Below are 15,630 nucleotides of genomic sequence, written 5' to 3' on the forward strand. Positions count from 1 at the left end.
CAACACATAACTGCTTATTTTAAAAATAAGTTTCAGCACTTTTAAAAGTATTTTTTTAAAGCTGCTTTTATTACGTTGGCTAATAACGAGCTTATATAAAATGAAAGGTTCAAATAGGTGATTTAAAAAGAGTGAGGGGTCAAAATACAAATCAAAGGAAATGAATGTGTAGCAGCATCACAGTTGTTCTTCAAAACTCTCTGAGATCCAAACCCCAACTGAAAGGGAGGTCCCATCACATTGACACTCTCTTTCACCATTTTCTTCATCAAATTCACTCAGATTTGGATCTCCATTAAAATCCTAATAATGCTATCTCGCACTCTTTGATCTGCATTTTCTCCTGATTTTTTTTTTCGGATTGAGAAGCTTCGGAAACTAGAGTATCCACTGTTCAGGAGTTTTTGGCTTAAATTTCCAAGATGTATATGGCATATGGATGGCCACAGGTCATCCCTATGGAATCAGGGTTATGCCCTTCTTCACAGCAAATTGTGTACCTCAAAGTCATTAATCGCTTATTGCTTGTTGTTTCTCCTACTCATCTTGAACTATGGTCCTCCTCACAGGTCAGAGTTTGATCATTTTTTTATATTTGGAGAATTTCGGATTGGTTGATGAGAATTCCTCACATTTTTATGTTGCTTTGAACTGGGTGTTGATCAATTTCTTACATTTCGATTGGGTTTTTCATTGGCTGCAGCATAGAGTGAGATTGGGCAAGTACAAGAGAAGCTCGGATTCGATTCAGAAGGAAGGCGAGAATTTGCGAGCTGTTTGGAGTCCTGATACCAAATTGATTGTAGTTATTGTAAGTTAAACATTGATTTGGATTATGATGTCTTTGTAATGTAGTGTGCCTGAATAGAGCAGAATGTAAAGAGAGTTTTCATAAACCAGCCTCAACTGGTTAGAATAGTTGATTGGTGGAGTCCTTTTATCAGTGTTATGTATAATTTAAGTTGGTAAAGTAGCCTGTTCCCCGTATCTTTTAGTGGGTAAATGTGACAATTTTGGCATTTAAGTTAAAAATTGAGCTCAACAATGTCCATTTGCATCTCAACAGCGCCATGGTCTAAGTGATCCCAAGTACTTTTACATAGTGTATTGTCCAGGATTTATGGAAAATGTGAAACTTGATGATTTCGCACCCATAAACAATAATATAAGATGTTCTACAATTTGAATTATTTTGTAAGAGTAGCTTTACTTCTATGGACACTTGAGAAGTGAAGTGCTTGCTGAGCTTTCTTGGAAAATTGGGTTCAGATTTATACACTATCAATTCAGTTGTCTATGGCTGTTGTGGGTTGAAAAGCCGAGGGTAAATATCATGCTAAATATACCGATAGTTTAAAATGTTAACTTAAATCCTAAAATTATTTGCTGACATTTAAAGACTGTTACTGTTTGTTGCACCAGTTTCTGGTGTTGAGAAGTTAGAGTTGCTTAGATACGTGTGAAGCAATGAGTACCTTTTTATTCTGTGTCTAACTTTCTTTGTGTGGCAGACCTCTTCCTTCTACCTACACATTCTGAAGGTCCAATTTACAGAAAGGAAAATACAAATTGGAGGCAAACAACCAACTGGTTTGTTTCTAGCAAGCATAACTTTGCTCTTGAATGAACAGGTGCCTTTTGCTAATAGGAACTTGACAATGTAAGTTACCCTTTTTCTACTTTTTGATCATTTATAATTTAAATCTCAAGCAGTAACCTTCACCCTCAGATTTTTCCTACCTTGAAATAAAGCAAGTCTTCGGATATCCATGAGATGAGAATTGTTTCATTTATTTTATTTTGGACAAATGTATAAGATGAGAAATGTTTTCTGAAAGTACCTTATTTTCTTTAAAGCTACCAGATGTCCTACTGGTCATGAGTCACAGGTTTGTGGTACTCTCTCCTCACCATCAACAAGTGATAGATTTCTATTATTTCTTTGATTCATGAAACAACAAGTTTGTGGTAGTAAGTACTACTTCATCCTTAACTGGAGGTCTCGGGTTTGAGTCCCCCTGGCCACAGAGTCGCCTTTGTTAGGGAGCCTTACCTCCCAATGTGGGGCTTTTTGGCGTGAATCCAGATTTAGTTGAGCTCCAAGAGGGTACCGGACACCGGGTGGGAACCCCCCGGCCCCCCCCAAAAAAAAACTTCTTCCCTTGCTTTTTGTTCACTGTGGACATGTATATGAGATGTGAGGATTGCAAAGTGCAAATGCAATGGATGAAGATTTGTCTCCATCAAACTATAGAAAGGATGCTCAACTCGCTCTGCTAGTTTCTAAAGGGAGACTAACAGTTATTAGAAACCTCTTCAGAAGTCTTGGGTATGATTTTGTTATACTTCTTAATCCTATCAAATAACATATAAAATCCTTACCACAATTTATAAATCAAATAAATTGATATGTCAAATAAACAGAATGTATAAATGAGTAACTGTGGCTTGTGGGAATATTAGTACACGATAGAAAGATACAAGACATGAAATAATGAGTAGAAAGTGGAGGAAAACCTTTTCTCTCATTTTGTTAGTAGAATTTATGAGAGTTAGGCATAAAATGTGACAGACTTTGTCAAGGGCGGCAAGAAAGTTGCTCCTCTTCCTTAAATAATAGCATAGACAATCTTAGTGCAATTTTAATACAATACCTTATTCTCCAAGAAATAGCTTAGACGATGCTAACATTGAATTTATCTTCCCTATCAATGAAGTCACAAATTTGGATGAGCTAGCTTGAATCCTATGTTGTGGCACTGATACATTGCCCACCACTTATCTTGAGCTTCCACTTGGGGAAAAATGTAAATCAATAGAGGTGTGGAATGGAGTTGTTGAAAAATTTGAAAAGAAATTTGCTTCTTTGCAGAGACAACACCTCTCTTTGGGAGGAAGGTTGACACTGATCAGTAGTGTGTTGGACAGCATCCTTCCATAGTTGCGGTCCCTTATTCCAATCCCCAGCGAAGTAGTGAAGCAACTGGACAAAATCAGAATAATATTCCTATGGGAAGCGCAGCAAGGGCCATAGATTTCACCTTGCTAAATGGTCAAAGTTCATCTTGCCAAAAAGATTTGGAGGCCTAAGATTTTAGGGATCTCTGCACCCACAACAAATGTCTGTTGATGAAATGGTTAAGGAGGGTCAACTAAGAGGAGAATCCACTATGGAAAGAGGTTGTCAGGGTTACGCATGGCCCCAGAATCATTGGTGTACGTTGCTCTCCAGGAGTCCATATGGAGTTGAGCCATGGAAGAGCATCAGGAAACTATGGAGTGAATTTACCCTTCGGGGTGGCCCAGTGGTTTGAGTTTGGAACTTCCATGTTGGAGGTCTCAAGTTCGAAACCCCTTGCCAGCGAAAGCAAGGGGTTTTGCCTTTTGGGTCGAGCTCGTCGCACCAGGATTGCCTGGTGCGGGTTACTTCTCCTATGTGGTTTGCGAGCTATTGCATAGGAGCGGAGTTTTACCCTGCGCGCACCCAAAAGGGTAGCAGCTGTGGGTTTCCTTTGTCGTCAAAAAACAAACAAACTATGGGGTGAATTTTTCACCAACTCATACTTCAAATTGGGCAATGACATTAACATAAATTCTGGAAAGATAAATGGTTGCAAGGCTCTATACTAATATTAGATTTTCCCAACCTCTATTAGATAGTCCAAAATCAAGACTCCACTATCTCTCAGTATTGGCAAGACAATTGCTGGCTCATTCTATTCAGGAAGGGTTTCTAACTCTACTTGCCAAATTACAAGGCTTCTCTGTAAGGAAAATGTAGTCGACTGCATAAGGTTGAGAAACTCCAGAAATGGTCTCTATTATGCAAAGGCACCTTATACTCATCTATGCTCATGAAATGAAATCATTGACAGGTGGTGTTGGAAAGTTATATAAAAGACTTAACTGCTTTCAAAGATCTGAGCTCACTCTATTTTACAATCTACATCTTCTTGGTGCTTTTAATAAAATCATCTTACATAAAAATAAAAATAAAATTCTTGTAAAAAGGAAAAGCCATTGAGTTTGAACTTTAAGACAGTTGAGTCTGATCCCGTTATTGATCTTGAATGCGATAAACTTGTTGGTGAATCCTGTGTTTCTCCAGTATTTTAGAACTGGACTTTCTTAAAGATTATTTTGGTTTTATTGCTTAAGTTGTCAATTAAGTAGGACTATTTTGGCTCATAATTTAAATTGTCACGTATAATTTATCTTCATCTGTTACCATATTGAGAACCTGAGTTCATATCTGTCTGTACTTTGTTACTTATGGGATTTTGTGTTGTTTCACTGGAAGTTTATTTCGTGGAGAAGGGAAAGATAGTTCCATTCATGTCTTTCATGCCGGATTAATTTCTTCATTATTTGACTCGTCGTCTATTGATCTCAGCTGAAACACATAGTTTATTCCCTGCATATGTGGCTTGCAGGAGCAATGTAGTTTGTGACAGTAAACATATTATAGTTGGGCTTTCTGATGGATCTCTGTATAATATATCCTGGAAGGGAGAGGTAATTCTTTTTAAACATGTCTTAATTGTGTCGCAGATTAATGTGAAAATTTTAGATGACATTTCTATTTTATTTCTTCTTATTTAAATTAAAGTCTGTAGTTGCTCACTACAGTTGGCAGAAAATGTAGGAAATGTTTGTTCATGATTTTTTGTTATATTGCAGTTTTGTGGGGCCTTGGATGCCTTTGATCTTGATGTTCAGTGTCGTGATGGCAGTGGGGTTCCTAAACTAGCAAATGCTTTGGAAAATGGTCTTGCTTCTGGCGGGAGTCTATCTTTTTCTAAATGCAGTCATCATTTGTCGAAAAACTCTGCTGTGATCCATTTGGAGTTCTCCTTACCCTTAAGGTTGCTTGTTGTGCTATTTTCTGATGGACAATTGGTCTTATGTTCTGTGAGCAAAAAAGGTCTGAAGCAAATGGAATCTATCAAAGCTGAAAAGAAACTGGGCTCTGGTGATGCTGTATGTGCTGCAGTTGCTTCAGATCAACAACTCCTTGCTGTTGGTACCAGAAGAGGTGTTGTTGAGCTGTATGACATTGCAGAATCTGCTTCGCTTCTGCGTTCTGTTTCTCTGTATGATTGGGGGTAAGCTTTTGCTGTTGACATCAGAGTTTGGTAAAAGACAGTCACAATTGGTTGCTGATGAGAGAACCCTTTAGTGCAAATTGCATTTTGATTATTTTGTGCCTTGCTAAATTCATTTACTTATGTCTGAGTCTTGTTTTGAAGTTTTTGTTAGCTTTTGATAATACATGATTAAGTCAGTAAATAAATTGTATGTGGCAACTAAATTTTATAATGATCTGTGATCCTCTGCGGACACCTGATAAAAAATTGGAATGGGACAGAGAAGATCATGCCTGCGCAAGGTGACACACTCACAAAAGTAGGATGTGTGTTTTAAGGAACCTGTTTTCTCATAGTATTGAGCAATATACATTTTAAGTTCAAACGATAAAAAAAAATATAAGTTTATTCACTTTTCTTTTTCTGGTGCATAGAAAGTAAAATTGAAGAAGCATCTGTGTAAGATAATTATATCTGTGATCATACTGCCCAAATTTGCTACCAAAGGCGATTATTTCAGTTGTACCATCAATGGTCTAACCAATGATTAATTTGTGCCTATATGCCCTATTCAGAAATAGTTTCGTGTGTAAACCATGGGAAGCATATAACTATGAAATTTCGACACTTAGCAGAACTAGCGTTGAAGCTTAATCATCACTATGAACCATTAAAATGAGAATATCCTACCTAGTTGGTATGATTTGATATGTTTTAGAGTAGTACTGACTTTCTTTAGCTCTGACTTCATCTTTTTAGAATGAAAGGAAGGTGATGGAAGATTTTGTATGAGGAAAATTGCAACACTAAACAAAAAATATTGGACTTCCTTGACTTTCAATAACCTGCAATTCTTCTGCAGATATTCAGTGGAGGACACTGGTGCTGTCAGTTTTGTTGCATGGACACCTGATAATTCAGCTTTTGCAGTTGGGTGGAAGTTAAGAGGGCTAACAGTTTGGTCTGTTTCTGGTTGCCGCTTGATGTCCACCATTCGTCAAATTGGCTTAAGTTCTGCATCTTCTCCAGTGGTCAAACGAAATCAGGAATGTAAATATGAACCTATGATGAACGGTACCTCATTGATGAACTGGGATGAATATGGATACAGGCTTTATGCTGTTGAGGAAGGATCTTCAGAGAGAATAATTGCATTCTCTTTTGGAAAGTGTTGTCTGAACAGAGGAGTCTCTGGGACTACTTATGTCCGACAAGTTATCTATGGTGAAGATCGGTTGCTTGTTGTGCAGACAGAAGATACTGATGAACTAAAACTCTTGCATCTTAGCCTACCAGTTAAGAGTTATTTATTACTGATGAGTATGGTTTTTTCATATTTTATGTTGCTTTAGTTTTCTTTGTTGAGACGGTATATTCTAATGTAGTTCAACTCTTCACTAGGTTTCCTACATCTCTCAGAATTGGCCAGTTCAACATGTGGCTGCTAGCAAGGATGGAATGTACTTAGCAGCTGCTGGCCTTCATGGACTTATCTTATATGACATAAGATTGAAAAAGTGGAGAGTTTTTGGAGATGTCACTCAGGAACAAAAGATCCAGTGCAGAGGCTTGTTATGGCTTGGGAAGATTGTTGTTGTCTGCAATTATGATGATTCCTCTGACGGGTGAGCTATCTATGTGCATTAGCGAATACCTAAACAGCATCAATTTATGCTGTATGAGTATAGATGAGCAATTTACATTTGTTACTACATTTTACACAAAGTATGATTGTACAAGAAATGTATGTTCCTATATTGGATTTTCTTACAGCTTACTGCTGGTTAGCATTGACTTTGCTTCTGAAGGTCTGTTCTGATGTTTGACCTGGTTTATTAAGAAACTACTCTGTGTTTGGTTTGTGCTTAGATAGCATTGCATTTTAGGGGTGAGGTAATCATTATTAATCAGGGAGCATCTAAACGAAGAACATATCTTGGCATGAAAATCTGGATGAGTGATGGATAGTTGAATTAATGGTGATCATATGTGGAAATCATCAGGAATGTTATAAAAACTAAAGAACTTCATATGCATCTAGTTGAATAAGCTGCTACCTTTTTTGGTGACATGTATGCTTGGCCACTAAAGGATGCAGCCTGGGTGGAGTGACATTCTACTCAGGAGCTCCAAGTTATATATCTTACCCTTGAATGTTGAATGATAAGTAATGTTTTACTATATGACTCATGATCTGTTTGGTCACAAGAGGCAGCTACTATGTGAAATCGATGTCCTTGTGCTCAGAAGAGATTTCTTATGGTCAGACAGATGCATCGAGACTGCAGCAAATATTGTTAACACTTCCATGTCTCAAGTGTTTGCTGCAGGATCCTCTATTTGTCTCTGCTTCTTTTTGATTATATGGTCAGTATTTTTAAGGAGCGAGAAGGTCATTTTTCTGATTTATGGACTAACGTAGTTTCCAGTTGTAGATTGAATTTTTTAGACTCTATTTAAAACAAATAAAAGGATCTTTTAGATTGTATCTAGAGGGTTCTTAGATATAGCTTTTAACAGCATTTGTTCAACTTTGATTGGTATTGCAGGTATGAATTGCTTTTCTATCCCAGATATCACCTTGATCAGAGTTCACTTCTATGTCGGAAACCTTTGCTTACCAAACCGATGGTCATGGATGTTTACCAAGATTATCTTCTTGTCACTTACCGACCTTTCGATGTCCATATTTACCATGTGAAGTTATCTGGTGAACTAACGCCTTCGAGTTCTCCCGATTTGCAGGTGAAACTTCCTTGGAGTAAATGCTCTATAAAATTGAGTCAAAGTTTCTTTTGCATTTTACAGCTCAAGATATATATCACAATTTCTTTTTAATAAGAGTATTGTGTCTGTCATACGTTTTTAAGTGATAACATGACAAACAGCTTTCTACAGTACGAGAGCTATCAATCATGACTGCAAAGAGCCATCCTGCATCAATGCGTTTTATTCCTGATCAGCTCCCAAGAGAAGGCATTGCAGGAAATGGTGGTCTGCCAACTTCTTTGGATCTGTCAGTCCGAGAGCCTACCCGGTATGTACTTATTGCTGAATGTTTACATCTCTGAGTTGGACCCTGCATTGCTGCATGCTAGTATCGATGTGTACTGATAAGTGATATGTGCTTTAGGACTTTGTTGTCATTTTCTAGTTCTTGCATGTACTTTTAGATGCTTAATACTAAGGACAAATGGAGAGCTTTCACTTCTTGATTTGGATGAGGGGAGAGAAAGAGAACTTACGGACTCCGTAGAGTTGTTTTGGGTTACCTGTGGTCAGTCAGAGGAGAAAGCAAGCTTGATTGAGGAAGTTTCATGGTTAGACTATGGCCACCGTGGAATGCAGGTAACAGTTTTCTTTTACACTTAGAGTTATTTTGTAAAATTCTGTACTTACCTTACATGTCTGATTTATATACTGGTTAAAAGCTCCTTATTACAGGTTTGGTATCCATCTCCTGGTGCTGATGTTTTTAAGCAAGAGGATTTTTTGCAGGTATTCAAGTTGTTATTGCTGTAGTCCACATAGTGTTTTGTTTTTGATTTTACACTATCTATAATTGTCCATATTTTAGTTATTAGTAGCTCTTTAGTGATTCAAGAAATATAGCCTTTGGTCTGTTTTGATATGCACTGGTCTATGTGAAAAGTTTGCTTCCCTTTTCTTTCTTTTCTCTTGAGGGGAGGAGTTGGGAAAGAAGATTAAAGAGAAACTGTCAGTATCAACAAGATCAGGGGAAGTAAAAAGAAGCCTAGATATTTTCTGGTATAGGTTGTTTTGGGAAATTGGAAGTGCTTAAGCATTTCTCAAGGTCAAACACTTTGGGGCTAATTTAAGTTAAAAACAGTGGAGTCCTGAGTAAAATATAACTGAAGGGTGGAACCTGCATTGAAGTTTAATTGTTTAAATAATGGATCATTTCATGATGTCATTTGAAAGAGAATTGAAATACCTGCATGGATGTACTTCTTGCCTAAAGAGTTAAGATTCATCTTTTGACAGATTTAAGCATCAGAGTATTATTATTGATCATCTTTAGTTTATGACCAAACTAAGGTCCATGAATAGTAAGCATTACTGCACCACCAGTTATGACCTTAGCTTGTCATTTATTGCCCCGGATCATTAACTACCATCACGCATAAATTCTCTTAAAAAAGAGAGCCTATTATCATGAACAGACCTAAAATCTCATGACCTGTCTTTCCCTTTATGTCTAAAATCGCATCTACTGTTCTTTCATTTATTTGAATCTACGGTGTGAACTTGTAGTTGGATCCGGAGCTGGATTTTGATCGTGAGGTTTATCCTCTTGGTTTGCTTCCAAATGCTGGAGTTGTAGTTGGCGTCTCCCAGAGAATGTCATTTTCCGCATGTACAGAGTTTCCATGTTTCGAGCCATCACCTCAAGCTCAGACTATTTTGCATTGCCTACTTCGACATCTTCTACAGGTACCTAGCAGTTGTTACATTCATAGGGTAAAGTGAAACCACTGATGGAATATCTTTTTATTGATAAAAAGGTGGAAGTTTGCAAACATGTTATCTTTCTTTAGTGACGATTAAATTTTAATTCTAAATTAAGAAAAATAAATATCTTTCTTCAAGGAAGTTGATGTTGACATTTCTGTCAAATCTTTGCTTTTGATTTTCCATATGGAGAAGTGCCAAGTGCTACATTTTCTTTTAGATAGAGTTATAGTATATAACAATGCAATTTCATTACTCATTATGTGCTTTGAGAGAGAGAAGAAAGAGAAGTAATGGTGTGTAACCATGAAATTGCATTACCCCAGGTGTGAGCCGTGGGAATGGAGCTCATTTTTCACTTTACAGTATGCTAGAAATTTTAAATTTGTAAGATCGTAATTACATAATTTCTATTAAATGATAGTACAGTATAATGGGATTCAGCATTCATTATAATTTGTCCCAAATCAAATCACGAAGTTCTTCCAACCCTAGTTGAATGTTTTCTTTTGTTTATCACAGCTATTTGAGGTATTTTCTGTGCATTAGAATGATGATTAATTTATATTTAAAAATATTATTAGAGATATTTAGAAAATGAGAAGTACCACAAGATGAAACGTTTTGCACTTGAGGAATAGTTTTTTGTTTTATTGAGTTATAAATGTGATTTTTGATTTAGAAGGGATTTTCAAGATTGGAAAGGGGGTGGATTTCAAAGATTACTAGCCTTCATATCCAAGTCAATCTGGTGGATAGCCTCGATGGTTGGTGGTTGGCCTAGGAAATGGATTGTTCTTTCTGAAGTCCTTATGAGAAACTTTTGTTTAAGGTGGAGTCTGATTTCCCATGTACTGCAATATGGGTTTCAATTGTGCTGAGAAATGTGTGTTTTTTCACATGGCTAGCTACTAGAGGGATGATTTTGAAAGCGGAAGGTTATCTCCGTCAATTGATGTTGCATGTGTAAGGAGGTGGGCAAGGACGTGGGTCATCTTCTTATACATTGTGGGCTAACCAATGAGATTATGGTGGGATATGTTTAGGTGGTTTGGCACCCCTTCGGCAATGCCAAATACTGTGAAAGAGTTGATGTTTTGTTGGTAGAGTGGGAGGAGGAGAAGATGAAGGGCTTGGAAAGTGGTTCCGCTTGCTTTCATGTGGGTTGTTTGGATAGAGAAATAAGAGAGCTTTTGTAGGAGTGGAATCGAGTTTCTCTCAGTTGAGGAGTAGTCTCCGATCGCTCATTTTCCTTTGGTCTAAACAGAAAGTTCCAGTTAGACTGGGTGGAGTTTGTAGAGAATCAATCATGTTTTATAAATTTACTTTTTGGTATATACCCATTGAGTCATTGTATATGGTCAGTTTGGCAATGTTTATTAATAAAAATACTAATACTTATACTTGATCAATTTTTTTTTTTTGAAAAATGCGATTTTTGATAAGAGAAGTGAGAAGTCACAAGTACACAAAACTTTTCATGATAAGGTAGCAATCTTCTTATTTATCTGACAAAATGTAAAGTAAATTTTTTTGTTTGTAGGAAGATTTTTATACAGCTCAATTTGTGGACGCTTATGCATTTAATGGTTCATGTTTAATCCTGATCCATGCATCTGTTAGTTGGTATTCATGTTCCTATTTCTATAATCAATATTTTGGTAGACAATTTTTTTGTATAATCCATATTTTTCCCCTTTTTCTTTTTTGTTTCTGTGTGTGTTTTAGGTGTCTTTGTTTTCATCTGAATAAGCATTCATTTCCATGAGGCTGCTTTAATCTTTATAGTTTGTTAACCGCGAGGATTCACATGAAACAGAATTAACAAACAACTTCATTTTTGTGATGATCTCTCTTACTGTTTTGGCAGAGGGATAAAAAGGAAGAAGCTCTAAGATTGGCACAATTATCAGCTGAGAAGCCACATTTTTCGCATTGTTTAGAGTGGCTCCTTTTTACTGTGTTTGAAGCCGACATTTCTGGGTAATTTTTACCAATTATATAATTTGTAAGATTATCACTTGCTATCCAAAGTACTCCTGCTGACCTTTTATCATGGATATTTTCCAGAATTTAGAGTTCTGATATTCAGGAAGCTTCCGTGGGAACATTGTTGAATCACAAATAATGTCTTGCTCTAGTAGTCCGTCTCCCTCCAACCCATTCATAATGAACACTCATGGAGTACCAAGGATCCAACAGTCTTATTTAAAGATCATTTTTTTTTACATGAATGCCTCTAGTTATTTAAATTACAATTCACATACTCAAAAAGCTATACAAAAAGTAGTAAGAATCACACTTCTAAAATTCAATGGTTTTAGATGTATAGAATTGTTCCAAGAAAAGCATAGTAGCTAAAGAAAACCCAGTTGACCCTGACAATAGCAGTACTAATTTTGAGAAAGAAACAGTTATATAAAATGAGGTAGAGTTTATTTATTTTTTTGAATGTTGCTTCTTGGGGCATCTTCTGTTGGAACTTGGAAGTTTCTTCTTGAGGTAGTCACTAGTTTTATATGACTTTGATCTGACAGTCTTCTCTTAGCTCTTTTTTCTCCCTCTGCCAGCCCCTAGAACAAACTTGTATTTTCCATCATGAAGTAAAATATGTGTCTTCTTTTACAGGAGCAAGAATCATAGTGTTATTCCCAATCATTCAACAAGTTCCTCACTTCTGGATAAGACATGTGATTTGATTAGAAATTTCCCGGAGTACTTTGACGTGGTTGTTAGTGTTGCAAGAAAGACTGATGGACGGCACTGGGCAGATTTATTTGCTGCTGCTGGGAGATCGACTGAGTATGTCAAATAATTTTTTCGTTTACTTGTACGACAATACTGAATGAGTTATAACAAAACAGCAGCTTTGATGTATATTAGAAGCCTGTTAGATAGACCATAGATTGTAGAAACTTAATTCTGCTTGTGTTGAACTCCATTATTAGCTAATTTGTTTTTATATTTAGGTTATTTGAGGAATGTTTCCAAAGGAGATGGTATCGAACTGCCGCTTGCTATATACTAGTAAGAGTTACAGCCTTACAGTTTCAAATTTCTGTCTGCAATCTCCATCTTGTCTTCAGCTACAAATTGTGTATCTCTTCTAAATTTCCCCTTCTTTAGGAGGGGTATGGGGCTACTTTAATTTGTGTTGAGAAATATCTCCGAAGAAGTCTTACCTTTGGATGTCTTTTGCTTAACATACCTCTTGATGCAGGTAATTGCTAAGCTTGAAGGTCCAGCTGTAAGTCAATATTGTGCATTGCGTTTGTTGCAGGTAATCACGTGCAGATGTAATGAACTTTGGCCTTTTATCCATGTAATGTATTGAATTATTTCCCTGGATAAGTATATATGTCTTTGTTATCCTGCTGAAAAAATTAAATAGGCAGAAAATGTTGCAGATATAGTGACATATGTACAAGGACAGTTTAATGAACAATCCAAGATTAAGTAATTTTTGTCGCTGAATGGTTTCGTTTAGATGTGTCAAAACACACTGTTTAGGATGTCGATAATGGATGTTCTTTTCGACAGTTTCCATGACTTCTTGTCGTCTGTAAAACATCAAATTGAGTGGGTAAAGGATAAATGATATTTGATCCCAGGCATTTCAAATTTTATGAAGATCTCAATGAGCTTTAGTTCAATTTATTTCCAAATGGAAAATCAAATGAACACATGCTTGGTAAAGTCAAAATTTCAGTAACATCAAGAAGTTTGGACTTATTCCTTGACCTCACATGGTGTTCTCCACTTGCCCAGGCAACATTGGATGAGTCTTTATACGAACTGGCAGGGGAACTGGTATGAACTTTGATGTCGATCGTGTTTTAAACAAGATAATTGTCTTCTTTGTGTGAACTATTCACATTTTTTTGCTTGGTTTTCAGGTGAGGTTTCTTCTCAGATCTGGACGGGATTATGAACCCACAACCACTGATTCTGAGAAGCTATCTCCTAGATTCTTTGGATATTTTTTGTTTCCTTCTAGTTACCGGAGGCAAACTTTGGAGTCCAAAGGGTAGATATAGCTACATTAATTAGTGCCAGTTCTTTGTTTTATTTTAGAAAAAATTGGTACCTAAGATTCTGGTGCTGATGATGGAAGAAGACTTGCACTTACTTCATTCCTTTTTCTTGTAAGCAGTTCATTTAAGGAGCAAAGTGCACATGTTGCTTCTGTTAAGAATATTTTAGAAAGTCATGCAAGCTATTTGATGTCTGGAAAAGAACTGTCAAAGCTCGTTGCATTTGTAAAGGGCACGCAGTTTGATCTTGTGGTATGATTGACAAAAAAATCAGGTTGTATCTTATTATGTTATTAAAAACAGATCATGTGATATAAATGTCTTGCAGGAATATTTGCAGCGAGAAAGATATGGAAGTGCTCGTTTGGACAACTTTGCTTCAGGCTTTGAACTGATTGGGCAAAAGGTACTAACAAGTATTGCTTGTGAACGATATTTTGAATGCCACAAATGTATCATCATAATAGATGTTTCATATCAGATGGATGATAGGGTGAATTATGTCCACAAACTATTTTAAGCTCTTGCATCACAAGGGGCATTTGTCTCCAGAGAAAATGAGAAGTTTCTACTTCATGATCAAGTTATGAGTTTATTGATTTTTGTGTTTATAAAAGTACTCATAAATTAATTTCAATCTCATGGTTTCATGCTTTGTTAGTGTTCCTTATTTATGTCCATAGATGTTCCTGTTCATGTAACAACTTTTGACTTATGCTAATGATATCCCAAATGATGCCCGAATTTCTTTTTTAAGATGTAATTCTGTTAATATGTTTGCTGATATGCATTCTTAAAGTATGTTCAGCTATAACTGTTGTTGAACTTAAAGACTCATACTGATAATCTTGTTTCGTTTGAATCATCAGCTTCAGATGGAAACATTGCAAAGTCGTTTAGATGCAGAGTTCCTTTTGTCTCATATGTGCTCTGTGAAGTTCAAAGAGTGGATTGTAGTATTGGCCACACTTTTGAGGCGGTCTGAGGTTTGGCTAACTTCCTTTAACTGGATATAGGATACTACAGATATGTTGCCTTAACTACATGAAAAATGAGTTGCCATCAGTTTTACTTTGTTCCCATACGGAAGAGCCTTAAATTCTGCTTATTTTGAGAATTGCTTTTATTAGTTGCAACTCACACGAGGTTCCTTTTGTTATTTTTGCTTAGGTCTTGTTTGATTTATTTCAGCATGATTTACGCTTGTGGAAAGCATATAGCATTACTTTAAAGGTAAATTTGATACATTATTTCTTTGGTTACATTGACTTTATTTGTGCATCTTACTGTGGTTTTCCTGTTCATCTTCAGACCCATCCATCTTTTGTCCAATACCATGACTTGCTTGAAAGTTTGGATGAAAAACTTTCATCCACTTCAAATTTAGAAGAAAAATGAGCTCTCTGGATGTAAAGAGCTCCGTTGGTCAGCTTTGCTAGAAAATGGTTAAAAGAGCTTCCAGTGAGATCTTCTACTTCAAGCTTTAACCGCACCAACTTGAAATCAGCATAAATGTCTACTGCTCTATTGGGAAGGGGGTTGAGCGGCTCTGCAGATGAGATTTTTGGTTCCTGTTCTACTTTACCCAACTGTGTCCTGCAGAAATTTATTTTGTAGATAGGCGTATCATTGCTATTAGTTCTCTTTGGTTTCCATGGTCCTGTTTCTTTTTCATGATTTATAGTTTGTATCAACTTCTAGCTTTTTCAACAAGGGTGTGGGGTGATCATAATGAAAAGGGACACCTCTTGTATGAAAGATCTGATCTTCCGATGAATAGAGAATAGAGAAGATTTTGTGCATTACTGCATCACTTTTTCTAAGTTCCTTTCCTTCTTTTTTATTTTATTTACAGTTTGGACCAGATTTCATCTTTTTCATTGAGGGTGTGGGCGATCGTAATGAATAGGGGACTCTTGGATGAAAGATTTTGATCATCTGAAAGTGAGTCAAGAAGATCTTGTGCATTTCATCATGTGGACAAATAAAGCTGAATATTTATGCTTCAGAATTCTTCACCCCGTATTACTTCCTCT

General features: G+C 36.5%; 1 protein-coding gene across 2 annotated transcripts; it reads left to right on the forward strand.

Moving 5' to 3' along the window:
- The first annotated feature begins 126 nt into the window (after positions 1-126).
- On the forward strand, positions 127-15,417 carry LOC101246379 (uncharacterized). Of its 2 annotated transcripts, none has more exons than XR_011211098.1 (23): positions 127-569; positions 704-811; positions 1,512-1,660; positions 4,434-4,515; positions 4,681-5,105; positions 5,950-6,382; positions 6,489-6,712; positions 7,637-7,832; positions 7,976-8,124; positions 8,261-8,435; positions 8,532-8,585; positions 9,363-9,542; positions 11,431-11,543; positions 12,189-12,362; positions 12,530-12,587; positions 12,781-12,840; positions 13,172-13,370; positions 13,457-13,587; positions 13,714-13,846; positions 13,923-14,000; positions 14,464-14,580; positions 14,765-14,827; positions 14,906-15,417. XR_011211098.1 is itself a non-coding variant. In XM_010328267.4 (23 exons), the coding sequence occupies exons 1-23, from the start codon at positions 423-425 to the stop codon at positions 14,990-14,992; spliced, it is 3,378 nt and encodes a 1,125-aa protein (XP_010326569.2). In that variant the 5' UTR covers positions 127-422; the 3' UTR covers positions 14,993-15,417. The 2 variants fall into 2 exon arrangements, 1 of the variants encoding a protein (XP_010326569.2); XM_010328267.4 differs by having other exon boundaries at positions 13,329-13,370.
- The last annotated feature ends 213 nt before the right edge of the window (positions 15,418-15,630 follow it).

This window comes from Solanum lycopersicum, chromosome 1 (assembly GCF_036512215.1).
Source record: "Solanum lycopersicum chromosome 1, SLM_r2.1".
Taxonomy (NCBI): Eukaryota; Viridiplantae; Streptophyta; class Magnoliopsida; order Solanales; family Solanaceae; genus Solanum; species Solanum lycopersicum.